Below are 19,830 nucleotides of genomic sequence, written 5' to 3' on the forward strand. Positions count from 1 at the left end.
CTGATCCGGCCGCGGGTTAGCTGCTTCCCGCGACTTACACAGCAGTCCACCAGTTTATGGCACTAGAAGTATCGGTCCACGAATCTGGCAACAAAAGCCCACCAAAAACAACCCAAAAGCACGCCAACATGTACCACGAGAGTCGAGACCAACAACCACGACAGTTATCGCCATCGCGGGCTTTGGGTGTTGCCCGCGCGGCTAGGTGCACCCGGTCAAGATAACATGGCCGCCAAATATGGCGTAGGCTATACCGTTGGATCCCAGGACACCCAAGTCTTTGGCCTTTCAGAGATCCCCAGTACGTGATGGCAGCACCAACGTCCTCGACCAGCTCGATCCTGGACTTGGACAGCCCGCAGAAAAGTGGACTCGGGAACCCTCGCCGACGGGCTGCCATCGGACGTCGACGGCGGGGGAAGTGTCTCTGCAGACGTCGTACTGTGCATCGTGAGGGGAGCTTTGTTTGTCCATGAGATTCCCGTTGGAGACAACTGCATCAGTTCGTATTTATACAGACAACACAGCAGACGAAGTCACAAACTGTATCCAAGTCGGCCGAATCAGGAAACGCAGGACACTCTTACATATTGAGGACAACATCTTGGTGAACTCTGCTTCCCCATTGCCCATACTTCATGCAGTATTCTTTTTTTGATACCCTATCCCCTTGTCCTAACTTTCTCTTCTCTTGTGTTATATTCTCTCTCGTTGTCTCCATTCCACACTCCCCCCATCATGAAAGGCATCCAGATCGCCATCGACCGTGGTGGCACCTTCACCGACGTTCACGCGATCGTGCCTGGCCGTCCCGACGACATCGTGATCAAGCTTCTGTCCGTCGACCCCCAGAACTATCCCGATGCGCCCACAGAAGGCATCCGCCGCGTCCTGGAGCAGGCCCTCGGCCAGCCCGTGCCCCGCGGCCAGCCCATCGACGTCTCGGCCGTCGCCAGCATCCGCATGGGCACGACCGTGGCCACCAACGCCCTGCTCGAGCGCAAGGGCGAGCGCTCGGCGCTGCTCATCACCAAGGGTTTCCGCGACCTGCTGGTCATTGGCAACCAGGCCCGCCCAGACATCTTTGACCTCACCGTCGCCAAGCCCGGCGTCCTCTACGAGAAGGTCGTCGAGATCGACGAGCGCGTCACCCTCGAGGGCTTCACCGAGGACCCCGAGAAGACGGTCATCGACCCGGCCAGCGACCCGGCCCTCGTCGTCGGCCTGTCCAAAGAAGTCGTCCGCGTCATGACCAAGCCCGACCTCGCCGCCGTGCGCACCGTCATCCAGGGGCTGTACGACGAAGGTTTCCGCAGTCTCAGTGTCTGCTTCATGCACAGCTACACCTTCCCGGACCACGAGCTGGCCGTCGCCCGCATCGCCGAGGACATGGGCATGAGCGTGTCCGTCAGCTCGCTGCTGCAGCCCATGATCAAGATGGTGCCGCGCGGCCAGTCGGCCACGGCCGACGCCTACCTGACGCCGCTCATCAAGAAGTACCTCGACAGCTTCCGCCGCGGCTTTGTCGGCGAGCTCGAGGACGCCTCCACCACGCGCTGCGATGTTATGCAGAGCGACGGCGGCCTCGTCAGCTTCCGCAAGTTCTCCGGCCTGCGTGCCATTCTGTCTGGCCCGGCCGGTGGCGTCGTCGGCTATGCGCAGACGTCCTACGACCCCAGGTCGGCCAAGCCCATCATCGGTTTCGACATGGGCGGCACATCGACAGGTGCGTCTGTTTCTGACATGTGTTTTTTTTTTGTTTTTTTGTTTTTTTCAATTCACACATACTAATGCCATATGTAGACGTTTCTCGGTATGCTGGCTCGTACGAACACATCTTCGAGACCACCACAGCCGGCATCGCTCTCCAAACGCCCCAGCTCGACATCAACACCGTCGCTGCCGGCGGGGGCTCGCGTCTCTTCTGGTCCAACGGCCTCTTCAAGGTCGGCCCCGAGAGCGCTGGTGCCCACCCAGGTCCCGCCTGCTACCGCAAAGGCGGCCCCCTCACCGTGACCGACGCCAACCTGTTCCTGGGCCGCCTGGTCCCCGAATACTTCCCCAAGATCTTTGGCAAGAATGAGGACCAGCCGCTGGACGTCGAGGTCACACGAACCCTCTTCGAGGAGATGAAGGCCGAGGTCAACAGCGGCCTGCCCGTGGGCACTGCGAAGCTGACGGCCGAGGAGGTCGCCCTGGGCTTCCTGCGCGTTGCCAACGAGAGCATGTGCCGTCCCATCCGCACGCTCACGGAGGCCCGCGGCCACGACGCCGCCCACCACGACCTGGCCGTCTTTGGCGGTGCCGGCGGCCAGCACGCCTGCTCGATTGCCGCGGCCCTGGGCATCCGCCGCGTCGTGCTACACCGCTTCAGCTCCATCCTGTCTGCCTACGGCATGGCCCTCGCTGACATTGTTGCCGATGTGCAGGCGCCGCTGGCCTGTGTGTTCAGCGAGGATAACCTGCCGCAGATCAAGGCGACGGCGGCCGAGCTGCGCGTCAAGGCCGAGGCCGAGCTGCTCGACCAGGGCCTCGCCGTCAACGACACCCGCGCCGAGTACGAGCTGTTCCTGCACATGCACTACGAGGGCTCCGACACGCTCATCATGATCCCGCAGGCGGCCGGCGCCGACCACGAGTGGGCCTTTGCCGACACGTTCATCGAGCGCCACCGCCAGGAGTTTGGCTTCACCATGCCGCGCGACGTCTTTGTCGGCGACGTGCGCATCCGCGCCGTCGGCAAGAGCAGCGCCGGTGCGAGCGCCACCGTCGCCGCCCAGGAGATGGAGCGCGTCGCGCGCGGACCGGCCTCGGCCTCGGCCGTCCAGATGGCCAAGCCGGTCTACTTTGAGGGCGGCCTCGGCTGGAAGCAGACCCCCGTGTATCTCTTGACCTCCCTCCGGGAGGGCGAGCAGGTCGCCGGCCCGGCCATGATCATCGACAACACGCAGACCATTGTCGTTGCGCCCAACGCCGTGGCGACCGCTCTGGCCGAGCACGTCGTCGTGGACATTGACGTCGCCGGCACGCGTCAGCAGGGCCCGGCTGCCGCGGGTGGCCCCGTCCTGGACCCTGTGCAACTGTCTGTGTTCGGCCACCGCTTCATGGGCATCGCCGAGCAGATGGGCCGCACGCTGCAGAAGACCAGTGTCAGCACCAACATCAAGGAGCGCCTCGACTTTTCGTGCGCCCTCTTCTCCGAGGACGGCAAGCTTGTCGCCAACGCGCCGCACGTCCCCGTGCATCTCGGCAGCATGCAGTATGCCGTGCTGTGGCAACACGAGCACTGGAAGGGCCAGCTCAAGGAGGGCGACGTGCTCGTGTCCAACCACCCAAGTAGGTTCCCTGCTCCCTGTTCCTTGTTCCCACCCTCGGCTTCCGTCCCCCCTGTTGGTTTTGTCTTTCGACTAACAGGTTAGTCTGTGGCGGTACGCACCTGCCCGACATCACGGTCATCACGCCATTCTTCGAGAACGGCAAGATTGTCTTTTACGTTGCCTCGCGCGGCCACCACGCCGACATTGGTGGCATCTCGGCCGGCTCGCTGCCGCCCAACTCCACGGAGCTGTGGCAGGAGGGCGCCGCCATTGAGTCCGTCAAGCTCGTCGAGGGCGGCGCTTTCAACGAGGCGGCCATGCGCGAACACCTGCTGGTGCGCCCTGCCCAGTACCCCGGCTGCAGCGGCGCGCGCAACCTGTCCGACAACCTCGCGGATCTGCGCGCCCAGACGGGCGCCAACCAAAAGGGCATCCACCTCATAGGGCAGCTCGTCAAGGAGTACGGCTTGGAGACGGTGCTGTTCTACATGCGCGCCATCCAGGACAACGCCGAGATCGCCGTCCGCCGGCTGCTCAAGGAGACGTTCACGCGCTTCGGCGGCCGGCCGATGGAGGCAACCGAGTTCATGGACGACGGCAGCCCCATCAAGCTCAAGATCACCATTGACGGCGACGCCGGCACCGCCGACTTTGACTTTACCGGCACCGGCCCCGAGGTCTACGGCAGCACCAACGCCCCGACCTCCGTCACCTACTCGGCCATCATCTACGTGCTCCGCTGCCTGGTCAAGGAGGACATCCCGCTCAACCAGGGCTGCCTGACCCCCATCAACGTCATCATGCCCCCGCGCACCATCTTGTCGCCCAGCGCCGAGGCCGCGGTCGTCGGCGGCAATTGCGTCACCTCGCAGCGCGTCACCGACGTCATCCTGCGCTGCTTCGACGTCTGCGCGGCCAGCCAGGGCTGCCTCAACAACCTGACGTTTGGCAAGAGCTCACGCCTCGACGCCGACACCGGCACGTACACGCCTGGCTACGGCTACTACGAGACCATTGCCGGCGGCGCCGGTGCGGGTCCTGGCTGGCACGGCACCGACGGCGTCCACGTGCACATGACCAACACCCGCATCACGGACGCCGAGATCTTTGAGCGCCGCTACCCCTGCCTGGTGCGCGAGTTCAGCCTGCGCCAGGGCAGTGGCGGCGCCGGCGCCTTCCGCGGCGGCGAGGGCTGTGTCCGCGACATTGAGTTCCGCCAGCCGCTGTCGGCCGCCATCCTTTCGGACCGCCGCGTGCACCCGCCCTACGGCATGCGCGGCGGCCAGCCCGGCGCCGTCGGCGTCAACCTCTTTATCAAGACAATGCCCAACGGCGAGGACCGCGTCATCAACCTGGGCCCCAAGAACTCGATCCAGGCGGCGGTGGGCGACCGCATGGTCATCTTGACGCCCGGCGGCGGCGGCTGGGGCCACGCGGCCGACGCTGCAAACCCGGGTGGTGCCGGGTACAGCAACGGCGGCAGCAACGTGGTCGCCGGGGGTGGTGCGCCGTTTGTGCGCGGCACGGGCAGTGTGGCGGCCTTCCAGTCGATGCAGAACAGCAACTAGAGTGGATGGACTGCGGGGGTTGCTCTTTTTTACTTTAAAGCGCCAGATTGGAATTGGTTTTCTGTTCTGCTTTTTCCACAGTTGCCGACATAAATAAATGGTCGACTTTACTTAACCTTATGAAGAAGAACAGAGTTTATGACGAGCGACTACAACATGAGTTTGCTAACATTGTCAAAGTTCTTCACAGTAGATGTCGTCGTATGTGTTGGCATATTTGCTATTCAGTTGTGTAAACAGATGGCGATGAGTAGATGGTACATGTTCAAGCACATAAATTGTACCAAACGTTATGTACTGTCGAGAATGTAACGCACTGTCGCCGTCTAAAACATGTCACGTGTTACGTCATTCGCAAGTGGAGCCTCGACAACAGCGGGGCACTCTGCTGCGCGAATGTGGCTTGGAGCAACCGCCTACGCCTGCCCCCTCCAGAAGCTCCCCAGAGAACGACTGCCTGGTATTGAATGCCCGATTCGCACTTGCGCGGGACACACGGGATTCCAACGAACATAAAATTCCCACGACGAAGCATCACGAGACGCCGTCCTGTCCTTCACCCACAGGCTTCCCAGACATACAGGGCGACGACAGTTTCTCGAGCGGTTCTGCGGGACAGCACCCGGTAGCCACAGCCCGCAACGATCCCCGCCAATTGCTCCCTCGCAATCCCTCCCCTCTTCGTCCAGCGACGACGTCACCAGCGGCGCAACATCTCGCACTCGGCCACCGACTCCAAGGACCGGACAGCGCCCAGCCGCGCGCTCTTCTACGGGCGTCTCCCTCTTTTTCTTACATTACAAACACAGATCGACCTTTCTGAACCTCCGACACAATGGTGAGTGACAATACATGATGGTGGCCCCGCCCGACATGACGACGACGACGACGCTCCGGCATCGATCGGCGCTTCCCAGACGCATTCTGTCCCCTCGGCGGCCCCGTCCGTCCTGCACCACGTATGTCTCTTCCTGTATGAAAGCTTGGCCACTAACACGGCGGCCGTCCCCGCGCCCCCCGCAGTCCCAATCCCTCCGACCCTACCTGCAGGCCGTCCGCAGCAGCCTGACGGTCGCCCTCTGCCTCGGGGACTTTGCCTCGCAGACCGCCGAGCGCCACAACGTGCCCGAGATCGAGGCCGGCTCGTCGCCCGAGGTCCTGCTGACGCCGCTTGTCGTGTCGCGCAACGAGAACGAGCGCGTGCTCATCGAGGCCAGCGTCAACAGCGTGCGCGTCAGCATCAAGATCAAGCAGGCCGACGAGATTGAGCAGATCCTGGTGCACAAGTTTACGCGCTTCCTGACGCAGCGCGCCGAGTCCTTTTTCATCCTGCGGCGCAAGGCCGTCGACGGCTACAACATCTCCTTCCTCGTCACCAACTTCCACACCGAGCAGATGCTCAAGCACAAGCTCGTGGACTTTATCATCCAGTTTATGGAGGAGGTCGACAAGGAGATTTCCGAGATGAAGCTCTTTGTGCGTGGTCCCTGTCGTTTCTCTTCGTCTTCTGTCCCTGCATGGACCGCCTACTGACTGACCGTGGCAGTTAAACGCGCGTGCGCGGTTCGTCGCCGAGTCGTTCCTGACACCAGTACGTACTTCCTCTTCACGACAGGCCCCACGCATGGCGTACGGCCACTTACTAACCCTTGTTTGTCAAGTTCGATTAAACAACTTTTTTGCGGCCCTCTTCACATCCTCTCTCTCGTTCTCCCGCTTACCGATAGAACGCTTCGTTGACCGCACCGCGCGTGCATCGACTGCCGCCTGCTTTTACCTATCTTCATACTTTTCCAAAATACAATACTCTCTTCTAGTCTTTTCAGCTAAAAAACAAAGAAAAAAGAAAAAGAAACCAATGCTCCAATTCAAAAACTGTCTAGTCGTTGTCATGCCACTCCATACCCTTACGTTACTTTCGTATCACTGACGAGGTGGGATGGGTGGATACGACGAACCAAAAAAGCTGTGTGTACAACACAATTGTATCTCGGGATTTTCAACTTCTCCTATGCTACGACGTACAGTACAACAAAGTCAAAATGCACCGTCAAACAAACGGCTGTAGGCAGTTGATCTTTTTCAGAAGAGGATTGTATTGTGGTTTTTTTCGTTTGTTTTACTTGATTTTCCTGGTTTCCGTCACTTTTCTCTTCCTGGCCCCTAGTCTCCGGTTCTTTCTTCTTACTTGCTATATAAGAATGGATATATATATGTATAGGTTGGTGTGGATGACAAACAAAGATACTATATGGAGAGTGGATGGGATATGCAAGAAGGATGGTAGCAACGAAAAAGAACAAGGGATGGTGAAGTGACCGACGGGGTGTAAAATATGCAACAACAAGGCAGCAGAAACCAAAAAAGGTAAAAGCATCAATAACCAACCGTGAACAGCACAAAACGCAAACCTGGTATGCCAAAAGCCAAGACTCGACGGACAACACAACGGGGAAGAAGGTGTGGGGTTGATGACGGGAGTATGAAGTATATCTTTTTTTTCGTCCCTCTTTTCAAAAAAAAAATGGGGGACATGGCGAGAATCAAAGAATAAGAACGGCAAATCAGCGAGTTGCTGTTGCCTTTATCCTTGGTTTCCTGTGCAGTATCTTTTTTTTGGATTTTTGGTTCATTTCGCGTCAAAAAGGGGGCACAAAAAAGGACGGACACGTCAATGCAGAATATACAGTGTCCCAGTGTCCAATGCTCAGGTATATTTATGTGGTTCATTTTGTGCCCACCATTGCCGTTCGAAGGTCTTGGCTCGGCCGTTGGTGAGAGAGGCAGGGGGGGTTGAGATGGAATGGAGGCGTGAGGAATGAGCAGAGTACAAGCTTTCGTCTAGCTCGGCGGGGCGGTGGCGGTCGAGGCACCGTTCTCTGCAAGCAGCTTCTGCTGCTCGTTAAACAGCAGCTGGGCAGCCTGTGCTTCCCGGTCGGCCTGCGCGTAGACAGACTCCATGACAGTCCGCTCTTCGGCTGAAAGGTGGCCGACAAGACCCTGATAGAACTGCGGCTGGTCACGTTCGAGTTCTGATTAATTAGCACAGGCGTCCAAAAAATGCCAAACGAAAGCCTAGGGGTTGCAAACATACGTGTGATGGCGCTGCGGAAGAGCTGATAAGGCTCAATCTTGTCGAGGGACGACTCGAGCAGCAAGCTCTCCTCGCCGAGCTCGTCGGTGGAGTCGTTGTGGCTGCGAAGGCGCTCAATCTTCTGGGCCTCCTCGCTGAGGAACTCAATGTACGCCGTGTTCTCGTCCTTGGTCTCGGCCGTGGGGTCCGCGGGGCCGTCCTCCTCGACCCAGCCCTCGTCGGCGTCGTCCCACTCGTCATCGCCGCCGCCGCCGGCAAACTGGAAGTCCTCCTGGAGTGCCTCCTCACGATCTACAGGGGGAGAGGGAAACAGTTAGCAAATTAATCACATCGTATTATATGTTGCGGGGGGAGCGCGGGGTGGACGCACTCTTAATGGCGCTGGGCAGCGTCCGGAACATGGCAACGACACCCTTGAGCAGGCGCGGCCAGCCAACAGATACGCTCGCAGGGATGCTGCTGGGCGGCAGCGAGAGCAGCGCCACGATGGCCGAAATGCACAGCTTCTTGTCGTGCACGCGGCTGAAGACGTCCATGTTGCCGAACCACATGGTGAAGAAGCGGTTTGTCCAGCCAATGGCCTCGAGCTCCGCCAGCGCGAGCACGGGGCTGTAGTAGATGGCGCTGATGATCATCTCCATCAGGTGCACGCGGTACGAGCGCGGGCTGACCTGGTGCACGGAGGTGGCGGCACCCGTCGCCAAGAACGCCTCGCTGGGCACAACCGAGCCGTCGGGGCCGACGGTGCCGCCTGACAGACCGGCAAGGGCGAGGCGGATGAAGCGCGACACCACATCGTCAATGGCACCGGGCAGGCTGACCATCATGGCCTCGGCCAGGCGGCAGGCGCACACACGGTCGGAGCCGCCCACCTTGGGGTCGGCAAAGAGCACCTCGACCATGGAAAAGAGGGCGTCGATGCGCGGGCGGTTCTGGCGCAGGTGCTCGGCACCAAACTGGACAAAGTTGTCGAGGGCGGGCAGCATGTCCTCGAGGTAGAGCTCGGCGCCGCCGTTGAAGGTGACGTGGAACAGATCAAAGGCCTCCCACATGACGGGCGAAATGCTCTTGGCGGAGAAAGTGCAGCTATCAACAATCTCAAAGACCTCGTTGAACAAATCGTAGAGGCGGTTCTGCAGCGTGACGCGGATGACGGGCATGATGACGCTCTCGATGTGGTGCAGCACGTCGGGCATGTTCTCGAGGGTGAGGATCAGGGTGCCAATGGTCTGCAGCACACCGAGGGCCGTGATGCTCTTGTCGTCGACAATCTCGTTGGCCTCGGCATCGTCGTCCAGGCGGCTGGCGCGGTCGAGCAGCTCGCGGATGATGCGCAAGTACGTCTCACGCAGCTGCTCGCTGAGAGCGACAGCGAAGGGGGTCAGCTCCTTGGAGAACACCTCGACGAAGTCCTCCATGACGTTTGCCAGCGCATCGACGTCGGCCTCGTTGGCGAGCTTCAGCAGCTGGCTCATGATGGTGGGGATGTTGGCGCGCATGTGGTCGCGGATGGCGTCGTGGCGGATCAGGGGCTGCAGGGCCAGGGCTGCGGTTATCCGCACGGGCAGCTCGCTGTCGGACATGCAGTCGATGATTCTCTGGTAGACAGTGAACAGGTTGGCGGGCTCGCGCCAGTCGAGGGCCTCGAACTTCTCAATGGTGTCGCAGGCGCGGGCACGCAGGATGCCCTTGTCGCTGGAGAAGTCGGGCAGGACGTAGCGCACGAGGAACATCTCGACCTGCTCGGCGATGGGGCTCTTTTTGCCGAGCAAGATCGGGGCGAGGGTGCCAATAAGACGCAGGGCACCGTCCTTGGCCACGTAGTTCTTCTCCTCGGGCGTGGCCTGCTCGTACGTGTTGACAATGTTATTGACAAACTGGAGAATCTCAAACACCTGCTTGCGGCGGGTCTTGGTCAAGCACACCAGGAAGTTGGTGGCCGAGACGTCGGGCGAGGACACCTCTTCGTAAAAGTTGAGCTTGCGGTGCAGGTACTCGTCCGGCTCGTCGGTGAAGGTGGAGATGTCCTCCTCGGACAGGCACAGCAGGGGGAAGAGCAAGTGGGTGAGCAGGTTGGGCAGGTGCGGCTGCAGATGCGGCCACATCTCCTTGGGCCGGATGCACTCTTCAAGAAAGACAACGGTGTACGACAGACAGACGCGGCTGAGCCAGATCTGGCGGGCCACCCACTTCTCAATCTGCTGCAGGTAGACCTTGAGGATCTCGGGGGCGACGTTGGCGGTAAACTCGTTGGCAAAGGCGACCTGGTCGCGGACGTCGGCAGAGAGCGAGTAGGTGTTGCCGTGGCGCATGAACAGGCGGTTGAGGTTGAAGTAGGCCCACTTCTTGGCCTTCCACCAGTGGTGCTTCTCGCGGTCGGCCGGGTCCTCGGCCAGTGAGCAGGCGGGTGGGTCTTTGGAGACGGTGCGCAGGAAGACGGTGCACCAGGCGAGGTTGTCGGTCTTGAGGCGCTGTGGGAGGTCGAGCCACGCGGCCTGCTTGTAGATCTTGAGGGCATAGTGCAGCATCTCGCCGGCTTCCTCGCTGTCGAGCTCGAGCAGCTGCTGGCAGAGGCTGAGAAGGTGGGGGAAGGCAGCTTCAACAATGTTGGTAAGCTCGTCGCGGCTGGCGCCCCCGGATGCCTTAAAGCGGTATGTCCTGCACACGGACAGCAAGCACTGGATGCCGGCCAGGACGCCTTGTGCGTTGTTGGTCGACAGCAGCTGCATTGTGTACTCCATGTAGGTCGGCCATTTTGCTGGGTAGTCCCAGTGCAGGATTCGCTGGAGGAGAGGCACGAGCTGCTGGCGCACGATGCTGGATGCGGAGCCCAGGATGGGCAGAAGGCGGTTGCGGACCTGGGTCTTTTCGTCTTCGGTCAGGAGGCGTTCGTCGGGGTAGACGTCGACAAAGGTCCATGCGCGGTTCACGCGGTTCTTGACGTAGATGGCAGCTGTTTTGGGGCGGAAAGAGCAGGTGTTAGAAGCCAAGACCAGTCCAGAGTCGCATGCGATTGTACAGCACTTGTCAGTCAGGGAGAGGGGGCGTTTGGAATATGCGTACCAGAGAGCTGAACATTCTGGCTCTGCTCGGTTTCGAGGATCGTGAGAAGGACACCCGTGAAACCTTCAATGGCCTCGGCCTAGAGTGTGACGAGAACAACGTCAGCGAATGGAGGCGTGAAGCTGGGCTTTTGCCGCCGAGATACCCAAACAGAGGTGCCAGAGCAGCATTGCCAAAGCAACGCGAAGGGCAGCCCAGAATGGCGGAGCCGATGCCAACATACCTGCTTTAACTGAGCCTCGGCCGACTGGCGGACATTGCCATCGGCGTCGAGCGTTGCGACAATCCAGCTCTTGATGCTTTCAACGTCCAACGACATGTCGGCGGGCTGTGTCGCGCGTTGCGACGTGCTGATGGGAGGTTGGCTCGAGGGCGGCGGGCGCGCAGGTGGTTTGTCGAAGGGACAATGGGCCGACGGAGGGGTGCGAAACAGCTGCGAGCCGGACCGCCGACAGGAGACCCAGTATGGGATGGGTTAGAAGGAACGGAATAGACGCTCACGGGAGCGGTACGATAGAGAGGCCAATGCGTCGTCGAGGCGGCGTGCGAACGGGAGGGAGAGCAACGAGGTCGATAGAGGGGCCGACTGTAGGTCGCAAACACAGAGGGCCACGGACTGGAGACCAAATGCTCGACTGGCTCCGACAGAGGACTGGGAAACGCACTCGAGACAGTCAAGCGACGAGTGCAGGCGTGGTGAGGGCTGCGAGGTTGAACCCTTTTGTTTTCTTGGCTTTTTTGTTGTGTGGTCGCTTCTGTGTTTTTTAGGGGAGAGCCATTCGGTGAAAATACTGGGGCGGGTCGTTGCTGGTTTGCCTTGCTGGGGGTGGGGAACTTGTTTTGGGGGGTCTGGCCGCTGTCTTATTTGCACGACGCACCGCTATTTGCTGAGGTGTCGGCGTGCACGGTCTTGGCTCCCTTGTTGTTTTATGCGGATGGCATGCAAAAGTTGATGTAAATGGATTGGATTGAATAGGACAGAAACAGATGCCCCTTTTGTATCTATTTTTACTTGAAATATAACTTCTTGGTCGCTCTTTCCTGTGCAGTGTCGTTACGGCAATGGCGGTCGTGCCTGCCTCTGGTGGACGTGTCCACCTGGGGAAGCAGCAATGAAAATCTTAGCTGCTGAAAGATTTTCCGAGTTTATTTTGCTTTAAATTTAATTGCTCTGAAAAAATAGGACTTTGCGCCAGCAAAATTTTGCCAGCCCAACGCAGCTCATTGGAAAAAGGCGAGCATCGGGAAGGCGGTGGACCAGGACGAGGCAGCGACCAGTTACGACTGGCAAGCAGCTGCTGTCCAGCGAGACACCAGCAGCAATATGGAATGGCGGGGCAGAGATGCTCGAGTAAAGGGGGCTGTCGATGTTATGTGAGAGAGGGGTTCCAGGGGGCCTGCGTCGTGTTGGCTAGTGGGATCGGTGAAGCCCTGCGGGACAGGCAGGGCAAGCGTGGAGAAACGTAGATTAGGTGTGGTTCAGTGGTGTGTGGCGTTGTGGCGGTGCGTGATTAATATTTATGGGAATTCTGGCACCAAGAGATGGAAACCCACGGCAACGTATTGTTTGGAAGCAACCAGGGTCTACGGGTCTTGTTTCTGAAATGCAGAGCTAACATGTTGATTGCCAATCTGTCTCGAACTGATTGAAAGGGAACAGGAAAGGCGACACCTTTCGTGTTCTCCGAGTGAGACTGTGGAGATTTGTGTCGTGCAATATGTGTCACGTGCAGGCCAAGTTGATGTACAACATCTGTGCTGGCTGTTCTCCGTGCGCAACACGTTTTCTTCCCACGTTTCTACGTTACGTTTCACTCCCTGTGCGCTTCCTCCGTCAGTGTTCTGATCCATGCGGAGTCAATTACCTGTCGCACCCTTCTCACCGTCGGCGGCAGTGCACCACGCGGAAGCTGCTCGCAGATCGATTCCCGCCTTTTTGGCTATGGCAGGGCTTTGCAGAGTTCCCGTGAAACTTGACAAAACACGAACTCTGTAGAACGTTTTGTCAATGTTATTTTGCTACTGTAGTGCGATGGAAATAATAAGAGATAAGAAGAATGAGCTAGAAGAAGAGAAATATAAAAAGAAAAGGGAAATCGGCATACTTGAATGTATAATATTATTTTTATTTTATTTTATTTTACTTTTTTTTTTTTTTTTTTGGTAAAAAAATCCTTTCTTTGCATTTTCAATACGGGAAAGCCTCCAAACTCAACGACGGGTGCGCCCCCACGGGCCAGAACGTGTTCCAAGCATTATTTCCGTTCCCGACATGCTAAATGCCACGTGCTGCGGGAACACGGGGCAATACCCGGGCCTGAGATGTACGTTCCGGTCCCGAGAAAGCGGTTGCGTTTGCCTGCGTCGTCATGGATTACGAAACTTGGCTAAAAGGGTGAGGGCATCCGTCAACGGCAAGGCTGACATGCGCTGCTTGTTATGATGCATGCACCATGCTTTGATACGGCATGTGTTTGCGTCTTTATCCGATGCCTAAGCATGATGCATAAGACACAGCCAACGTGCTTCAACCTGGCATTCAGACGGCGCGCACAAAAAGACGTGGTCGCGAACACAGTAACACAGCCCATGTATTTTCACTTGAATGCTTCCTAAGATTACGCCGTTCATGGACCTGTCTAGGTCTCACTCATGCGCCTGCCGTCAGCCCGTCGCTCTCATGCCCTTGAGCGGCGCGTCGACCCCCACGCATACGTCGTACATTCTCGTCCTCACGACGTAAAGAACTGCTCCGTCACCCGGCTCTCGGGCAGCGGGAGCGGCACCGAGCCGTACAGCAGAATCAGCGCCGAATGCGACTCGCCGCCACCGGCCAACTGGTCGATGCGCTCGCTGCCCACCTCGGTCACGTTGTCGTCGTTGAACCACCACCAGTTGCCGTCCTCCTCGGACTTGTGGCCCGTCTTGGGGTTCACAATCGAGCCCTTCTTGACAAAGGCCGTGTAGTGGCCGCTGTCGGCACCCGCGCCCTGGTGGGTCACGACCGCGCGCAGCTCGTACAAGCCGGTGTGGTTGGCGTAGCGGTCCTCCTTGAGCCGCGGGCGCACCAGCTGGTACAGCTCCTCCTTGGCTTTCTCCAGCGACGCCCGCTTCTCCTCGTCGATTTGGGCGTCCGTCTTGTACTCGACATCCTCGGCCTCGTCCTCGGCACCCTCCTTCTTGTCATCCTTCTTGTCACTTTTCTTGTCCTTGTCCTTGTCGTCGCTGCTGCTGCTGCTGCTGGCGCCTGGCGCCGCGCCAAACCGGGCCGCGGCCGCCTCTGCCTTCTTTTCCATCGACAGGCGGCGCTTCCGCTTCTTGTTGGTGCGGTCAATCTCCTCCACCTCCTTCCGGACGTCGCGCACCTTCTCGCGCACGGGCACCAGTTTGGCGCGCAGCGCGTCGGTGCACATCTCGGAGACGTCGAGCTCGTGCGGGAACGTGACCTTGCGCATGATCTTGGCCTTCTTCTGGATGTCGCGCTTCCAGTAGAAGCGCACAAAGTGCACGGTCAGGTACTTGGGCAGCCGCGCAATCTTCATCGTCGACGTGTACGTCGCGTCGCGGCCGAGCAGCTCCGAGTGCTTCTCAATCTTCTCCGTCAGGCCCGCGAGCAGGCCGTCGCGCAGGTGGTTGATGGAGATACTAATGTGGCAGGGCAGCGTCAGGAACGTCTCGGTCGTCGGCGCCGACTCGGCCTCCGTGCGGCCGGCGGGGTCGTCGCAGACAAGCGTCTTCTCCACTTCGCCCGCCAGGTACCGCTTGACCGTGCTCACAGAGCTGCTGGCACTGGCGCCGGTGCTCTGGCCATCCTCCGGCACCGACTCCACAGTCGTCGCCAAGCTCGTCGCGGCCGCGGCCTCGCCCTCCTTTGCTGGCGGAAGCGCCTTGGCCTCGTCCTTGACAAACAGCGTCCGCCGCAGGTTGTCCATGATAAACGTCCAGGCCTCCTCGGCATCCTGCTGCGCATAGCCTTGGCCGGTCCGCGAGCGCTCGGCGAAGCGGGGGTTCAGCGTGCGCAGCGTGTTGAGGAAGAACTGCGGCACGTAGGAGGCGTGCGAGGCGGACATGCGGGAGTACACTTCGCGCAGCTGGCGGGCCAGCGTCGGGGAGGTGTTGGTGGCATCGCCCTGGAAGCGGTTGACCAGCGAGTCCTGCAGCTCGGGGATCGAGCGCATCGCCTGCAGGGAGGCGTTGAGGTAGCAGGTGTTGCCGAGGTTGGTCAGGCCGCCGGGCGTGTTGTCGTGGAGGGCCGCGTCGTTGCCGTCAATGTCCTCCACGAAGCGGGGCTTCTCCTTGGGCGCCTCGAAGCGCACAGGCGCGGCGCCCGGCTGGCCCAGGACCATGATGGCCTGCGCCGGCTTGAGGCCGAGTGACGACATCTCCGTGTCGTCCTTGACCTGCTTGCCCTTGATCAGGATCTTCTGGTTCTCGGGCTGGACACCCGTCAGGCTGAACACTTGGTATTTGAAGAGGGCGCCGGGTTCGGAGACGTCCACGTCGACTTCGTACTTCTTGCCTTGGTGCCGAATGACGACTACAAACGATTGGGTTAGCATGCGAGAAGCGAACAGACAAAGAGGGACAGCAGACAAGCCGTGCATACCGGGAACGGTGGTTTTGGCGGCGTCGGCCGCCGAGTCAACATCCATGCTGGCCATCGTGTGTGTTGTGGAGAGGTGTGGTTGCTTGTGTTGTGGGAGGACGGTGCAGGGAAGGTTGAAGTCGACCGCAAACTCGGACGGTGTCTGGTGAGAGGCACAGGTCGAAGGCAGGTCTACACCGCGAGACAGAAGAGTGTGTTGGGAAAGTCGAGCTGTGCGTACGGCAGGGCTCAACAATTGTGAGCTGGCGAATAACAGGCAGTCAAGTGCGGAATGTTCTGGGAAACGCCACGAAGGGCAAAACAGTCAGTTTTCCGTCAGTATGCAACAGGCCGTGGGGCCAATCACAGAGAGTACTTACCGAGGGGCCAACTGGGCAATTGTTAGGGGTCGTCGTGAGAAAGGCTCAAGGTTACGCAAGTCCACAAGCAAACGACAAAAGGCAAACGGCGTTGTGGTCGCAATACATCGACTCGATCGAATGCCGTGGAATGCGCTGTGCGGTGAGAGCTTTCCAATCCAAGCGAGCCAGAGGCAGCCACGGTGATGGCGCAAGTAAAAACGCGAACAGGGCTGGGCCTATTATCTGAGACCCACACTAGGTCCTGCGGGGAGGCACGCCTGCTGAGGGGCTCACATCCACCGATATTGGCACCGTCGCCACCACCTTGTCAGGCATACGAAATACTTATCGCCAAGCTACGGCGTTCCACTGAAAGTCAACAAAAAGAACAGGTGATGCATGAGAGCCGCGTTTGGATGTGAGAAGAAAATCACAATGCATTGAGTATGCACTGAGACCAAGTACACATCATGCTCGTGACCATGAAGAAGCCGTTACGAGACTTGGAGGAACTCAGACAGGGAGTACTTGATTTTACTAGAACTGTGCACTAAATCATAAGTATCAAAGGTGTAGGTAACCCGTGGCAATGCTTTCCACAGCAGCACTCTATACATAATATCAACACAGTGGCCGGCAACGATCCAAGTCAACAACAATACCAATAGAATCATGAACACGGGGGGCATTGTCTTGAGTTTAATGGGTGCTTTGTGGATCTCATCGTTCTCCCTGGTTTCTTTTTTGTTGACATTACAGAGTGGCAATAATTGCTTTAAAACTACCATCATTTCAGAGTACAACACAAAATAGAATAACATCACAAGCATTACAATAGTAAATCAATAGCAAACATCCCATGCCCTTTTCCTGGCATCCTTGTCCCCGCATCCGTACGCTCGTTGATATCTACCTGAACCGTGGTTTCCCAAGCGCCTCTACAAATTACCGCCCGATACAGTTTGTTACAAAAAATACAGCCAGGCTTCACGTGAAGCCTGTGAAATCAAGAAGCCTTCGCCCAAGGCATCAGCCCATTGTCTCTCGCGTCCGCCAACTCCTTCTCGACGTCGGTGAGCTTGTCCAGAAGCTCAATTCTCTCCGTCCAGAGTTTTACAAGGCGCCGTCTGTCTATTTCCAAAAAGGAACTCCTGTACGCATACGAGTTGGTGGTCTCCGCCTGCTCATCCTCGTCTTCTTCCATCATCTCAGCACTGCTGCGTGTCTTTGCGGCTAGAATCTCCACGTTGCGCAGGTACGTGTCCCTCGCTTTTTTGAAGAGTCGCCCCACCCGCTCGTCCGTGGCGGTTGCAGATGGCGCCGCTCCTTGTTGACTTGGCGATGGCAGGGGCGGTGGTGGCATCTCCATGGATGTTGCCGTGGCGGGAGCACTTGCTGGCCGTGGCGAAATGTGTGCAGAAGATGCCGTCTGATTATTGCTCTGGCCGTGCGTGCTGTTTGATTTTCGCTCGAAGATGGGAACCCGTTCTTTCAGGAGGTGACCCAGCTTTGCCATCTCCCTGTCAACAACACCCAATCGGTCGAACAAGCTGTCGTATTTCTCAAAGATCACAGTCGTAAAATCAAAAGCCTCGATATCTTGAATGGGCATGCCGCTTGCGTCCACTTCCCAAACGTCTGGCAAAGGAAAGTGCGTCGCGGTGCACGTTTTCAGACAACAACGCGTGGTCAATATCGTGGATCCCTGCTGTGATTGTTGTGCATTTGTATGCACTGGGCCCGGAGGCGGTACTGGTGTATTCGCTGGTGCGAAAGCTTGTGTAGACAACTGTGAAGACGCTCGCATATGAGCACCTGTCGTTGTTGGCGGCATCTGCGCAGAAGCTTGCGGAGGTACTGCAGCCGGTGCTTCCATACGGATATGCGTCGGTGCTGGTGCCTGCGTGAACATTGGACAGGAATACTGCGTGTCAAACGTTTGCTGTGGAGCACAGGCCGTCGGCGTGGGTACATTCGAAAGGACTGGCTGAGACATTGCGGTAGGCAGCGGCGAGGCGATTGGCGTAGGATTTTGGATCTGCATATGCACTATGTGCTCTTGGAGTTCTTTTTGCATGCCTCGTCTGAGTTGCTCGGAGTCGTCTGCATCGTCCGAGCTGATATCACTCGAGGTGCTGTCGTGGTGCTGCGGTCTTTGGGCCTGCGCTTGTTGTTGGCCTGACAGGGGGGCCGGTAGTTTATGGTGCGTGTTCTGCTTTTCTTGTCGCCGGAGCTGTACTTCCAAGAGCCGAATATGAAGCCTAAGTTGCCGACATTTGGGCTTTTGACATTTTTTCTTCCGTTTCTGGTAATTGGACGGGATCGTCTAGGCCTGGTTGGCCTGGAAGGTCTGTTTGGAGCGGTGGACAAGAGGAGCGCATGTCTTGAGAAGGGAGGTCGGGATTGAAGGGAAGAGGAGCACATTCCTGCGAATAGGGTTGCGGATAGACCTGGTGTTGGTTTTGGGGCAAATACTGCGTGATATGTGAAGGCAGTGGATTCTGGGGCAACGGGGCCTGCAAATACATTTGTTGAGGCTGAATGTGCTCGGGGTATATTGTCTGAGGTGGCAGGTGGTCGTAATACTGTTGCTGTGCAAACTGTGTCGGCGGAAGGTGGTAACTCGGCTGATATTCGGCCTGCTCCTGTGAGAGCTGATATGACGGGCTTGACTGGGAGCTCATTTGAGGGCTCAAGAGATACGTATCCCCGACCGAAAGTGGCAGGGGGCCTGTTCCGTTTTCCATCGTGTTGCCCTTGAGTTGCGAGGGACGCTGGATGTTGGTAAGACTGTAAGAGCGTCGTATCAGCTTTTGCTCATGCCATAAAAATGTGACATATCATGACGGTGAATGCAGCATACTCAATGGGCGATGTGATGTGTGCGCCCGGCTGGGAACGATGAGGAGACTTGGACTTCATACCCACTCAGAAACCTTTTGGCTACGAGTCCAAGAGATATGGGGCGTGCAGAGGCGGACGAAGGATATAAAGAGATGGATGAAGATGTAGACGGCAACGATAGGTCCGACAATGAGTTTCGTGAGTATGGAAACGGTTGCCGTAATGCAAAGGTACACAAACACAAACCTGGGGTTGATCAGGGGGGAAGCGAAGTGGCCCATTGGAGAGATGGGACAGATACAGTTATATGGGTTGATCAGATCTAGGCGGACAAGGCCTAGCAGTTCGCAGTGCAGAGCGTCGGAAACAAGAAGCGGGACGAAGCGACTGGCGCGTAGATCGCGGTGGGAACTAAAGTTAGTTCGCGAATGTTGAAAGTGACAAGATCTGACCGAAAGTATTCTGTAGGGCACAAGGTTGGGGAAGATGGGTGATGGAGAACGGAGAATGGAAATGGAAGAAAGGTGGATAAGCGGAAGTCAGGAATGGAACAGCCAGGGAGGCGAGGAGCGAGACTCCTATTATACGGGTCGAACGAGTGAGGTAAGGGAGAAACAACGTGCTTGACGTAGACGAGGAGGCAGAGGACGGTAAGGGAGGCAAGAAAATATGAAATGAGGCAAGAAAAGACGAAGGCGAGAGTGAGAGGGAGAGTTTGCTTTGTCCAAAGGAGATGCAAAGAGAAGGTGTGTGCACATACAAAGCAAGGAAGCAAGGCACGAGGAATGCACAACTACGGAATGTACAACTACGGAGTACGACATACGAGATGTTGAGGCAAGAGCGATGTACGTTGGTAGCCATAACCGTAGAGGAAAGTACAAAGACGTTAACGGAGCAGCAATATGTACAGAATAATACAACAGACAAGCAGCCAGGGGCTGGACGAGGAGCTGGTCCAGGAGGCGGCGAAAATACACAAAAGATGCAGAAAAAT

General features: G+C 57.8%; 5 protein-coding genes across 5 annotated transcripts; 2 read left to right on the forward strand and 3 right to left on the reverse strand.

Annotated features, from left to right (window-relative positions):
• Positions 1-738: 738 nt before the first annotated feature.
• SPSK_10679 (5-oxoprolinase (ATP-hydrolyzing)) lies at positions 739-4,885 on the forward strand (the record flags this gene model as incomplete). Its single annotated transcript, XM_016737000.1, has 3 exons — positions 739-1,726; positions 1,804-3,336; positions 3,420-4,885. The coding sequence occupies 3 exons, from the start codon at positions 739-741 to the stop codon at positions 4,883-4,885; spliced, it is 3,987 nt and encodes a 1,328-aa protein (XP_016592247.1).
• An 873-nt stretch (positions 4,886-5,758) lies between these two features.
• SPSK_06563 (uncharacterized protein) lies at positions 5,759-6,555 on the forward strand (the record flags this gene model as incomplete). Its single annotated transcript, XM_016733265.1, has 3 exons — positions 5,759-6,361; positions 6,432-6,476; positions 6,547-6,555. 3 exons carry the CDS (start codon positions 5,759-5,761, stop codon positions 6,553-6,555), a joined length of 657 nt encoding a protein of 218 aa, XP_016592248.1.
• Positions 6,556-7,726: 1,171 nt separating this feature from the next.
• On the reverse strand, positions 7,727-11,361 carry SPSK_05854 (uncharacterized protein; the record flags this gene model as incomplete). Its single annotated transcript, XM_016732563.1, has 5 exons — positions 7,727-7,917; positions 7,980-8,270; positions 8,350-10,932; positions 11,043-11,121; positions 11,266-11,361. 5 exons carry the CDS (start codon positions 11,359-11,361, stop codon positions 7,727-7,729), a joined length of 3,240 nt encoding a protein of 1,079 aa, XP_016592249.1.
• Positions 11,362-13,774: 2,413 nt separating this feature from the next.
• Positions 13,775-15,703, reverse strand: SPSK_06085 (ubiquitin carboxyl-terminal hydrolase 14; the record flags this gene model as incomplete). Its single annotated transcript, XM_016732793.1, has 1 exon — positions 13,775-15,703. One exon carries the CDS (start codon positions 15,701-15,703, stop codon positions 13,775-13,777), a length of 1,929 nt encoding a protein of 642 aa, XP_016592250.1.
• A 1,292-nt stretch (positions 15,704-16,995) lies between these two features.
• SPSK_06039 (uncharacterized protein) lies at positions 16,996-19,114 on the reverse strand (the record flags this gene model as incomplete). Its single annotated transcript, XM_016732747.1, has 3 exons — positions 16,996-18,250; positions 18,516-18,779; positions 18,918-19,114. 3 exons carry the CDS (start codon positions 19,112-19,114, stop codon positions 16,996-16,998), a joined length of 1,716 nt encoding a protein of 571 aa, XP_016592251.1.
• Between the last annotated feature and the right edge of the window lie 716 nt (positions 19,115-19,830).

The sequence above is a fragment of the Sporothrix schenckii genome, assembly GCF_000961545.1.
Source record: "Sporothrix schenckii 1099-18 chromosome Unknown Cont38, whole genome shotgun sequence".
In the NCBI taxonomy this organism is placed as follows: domain Eukaryota; kingdom Fungi; phylum Ascomycota; class Sordariomycetes; order Ophiostomatales; family Ophiostomataceae; genus Sporothrix; species Sporothrix schenckii.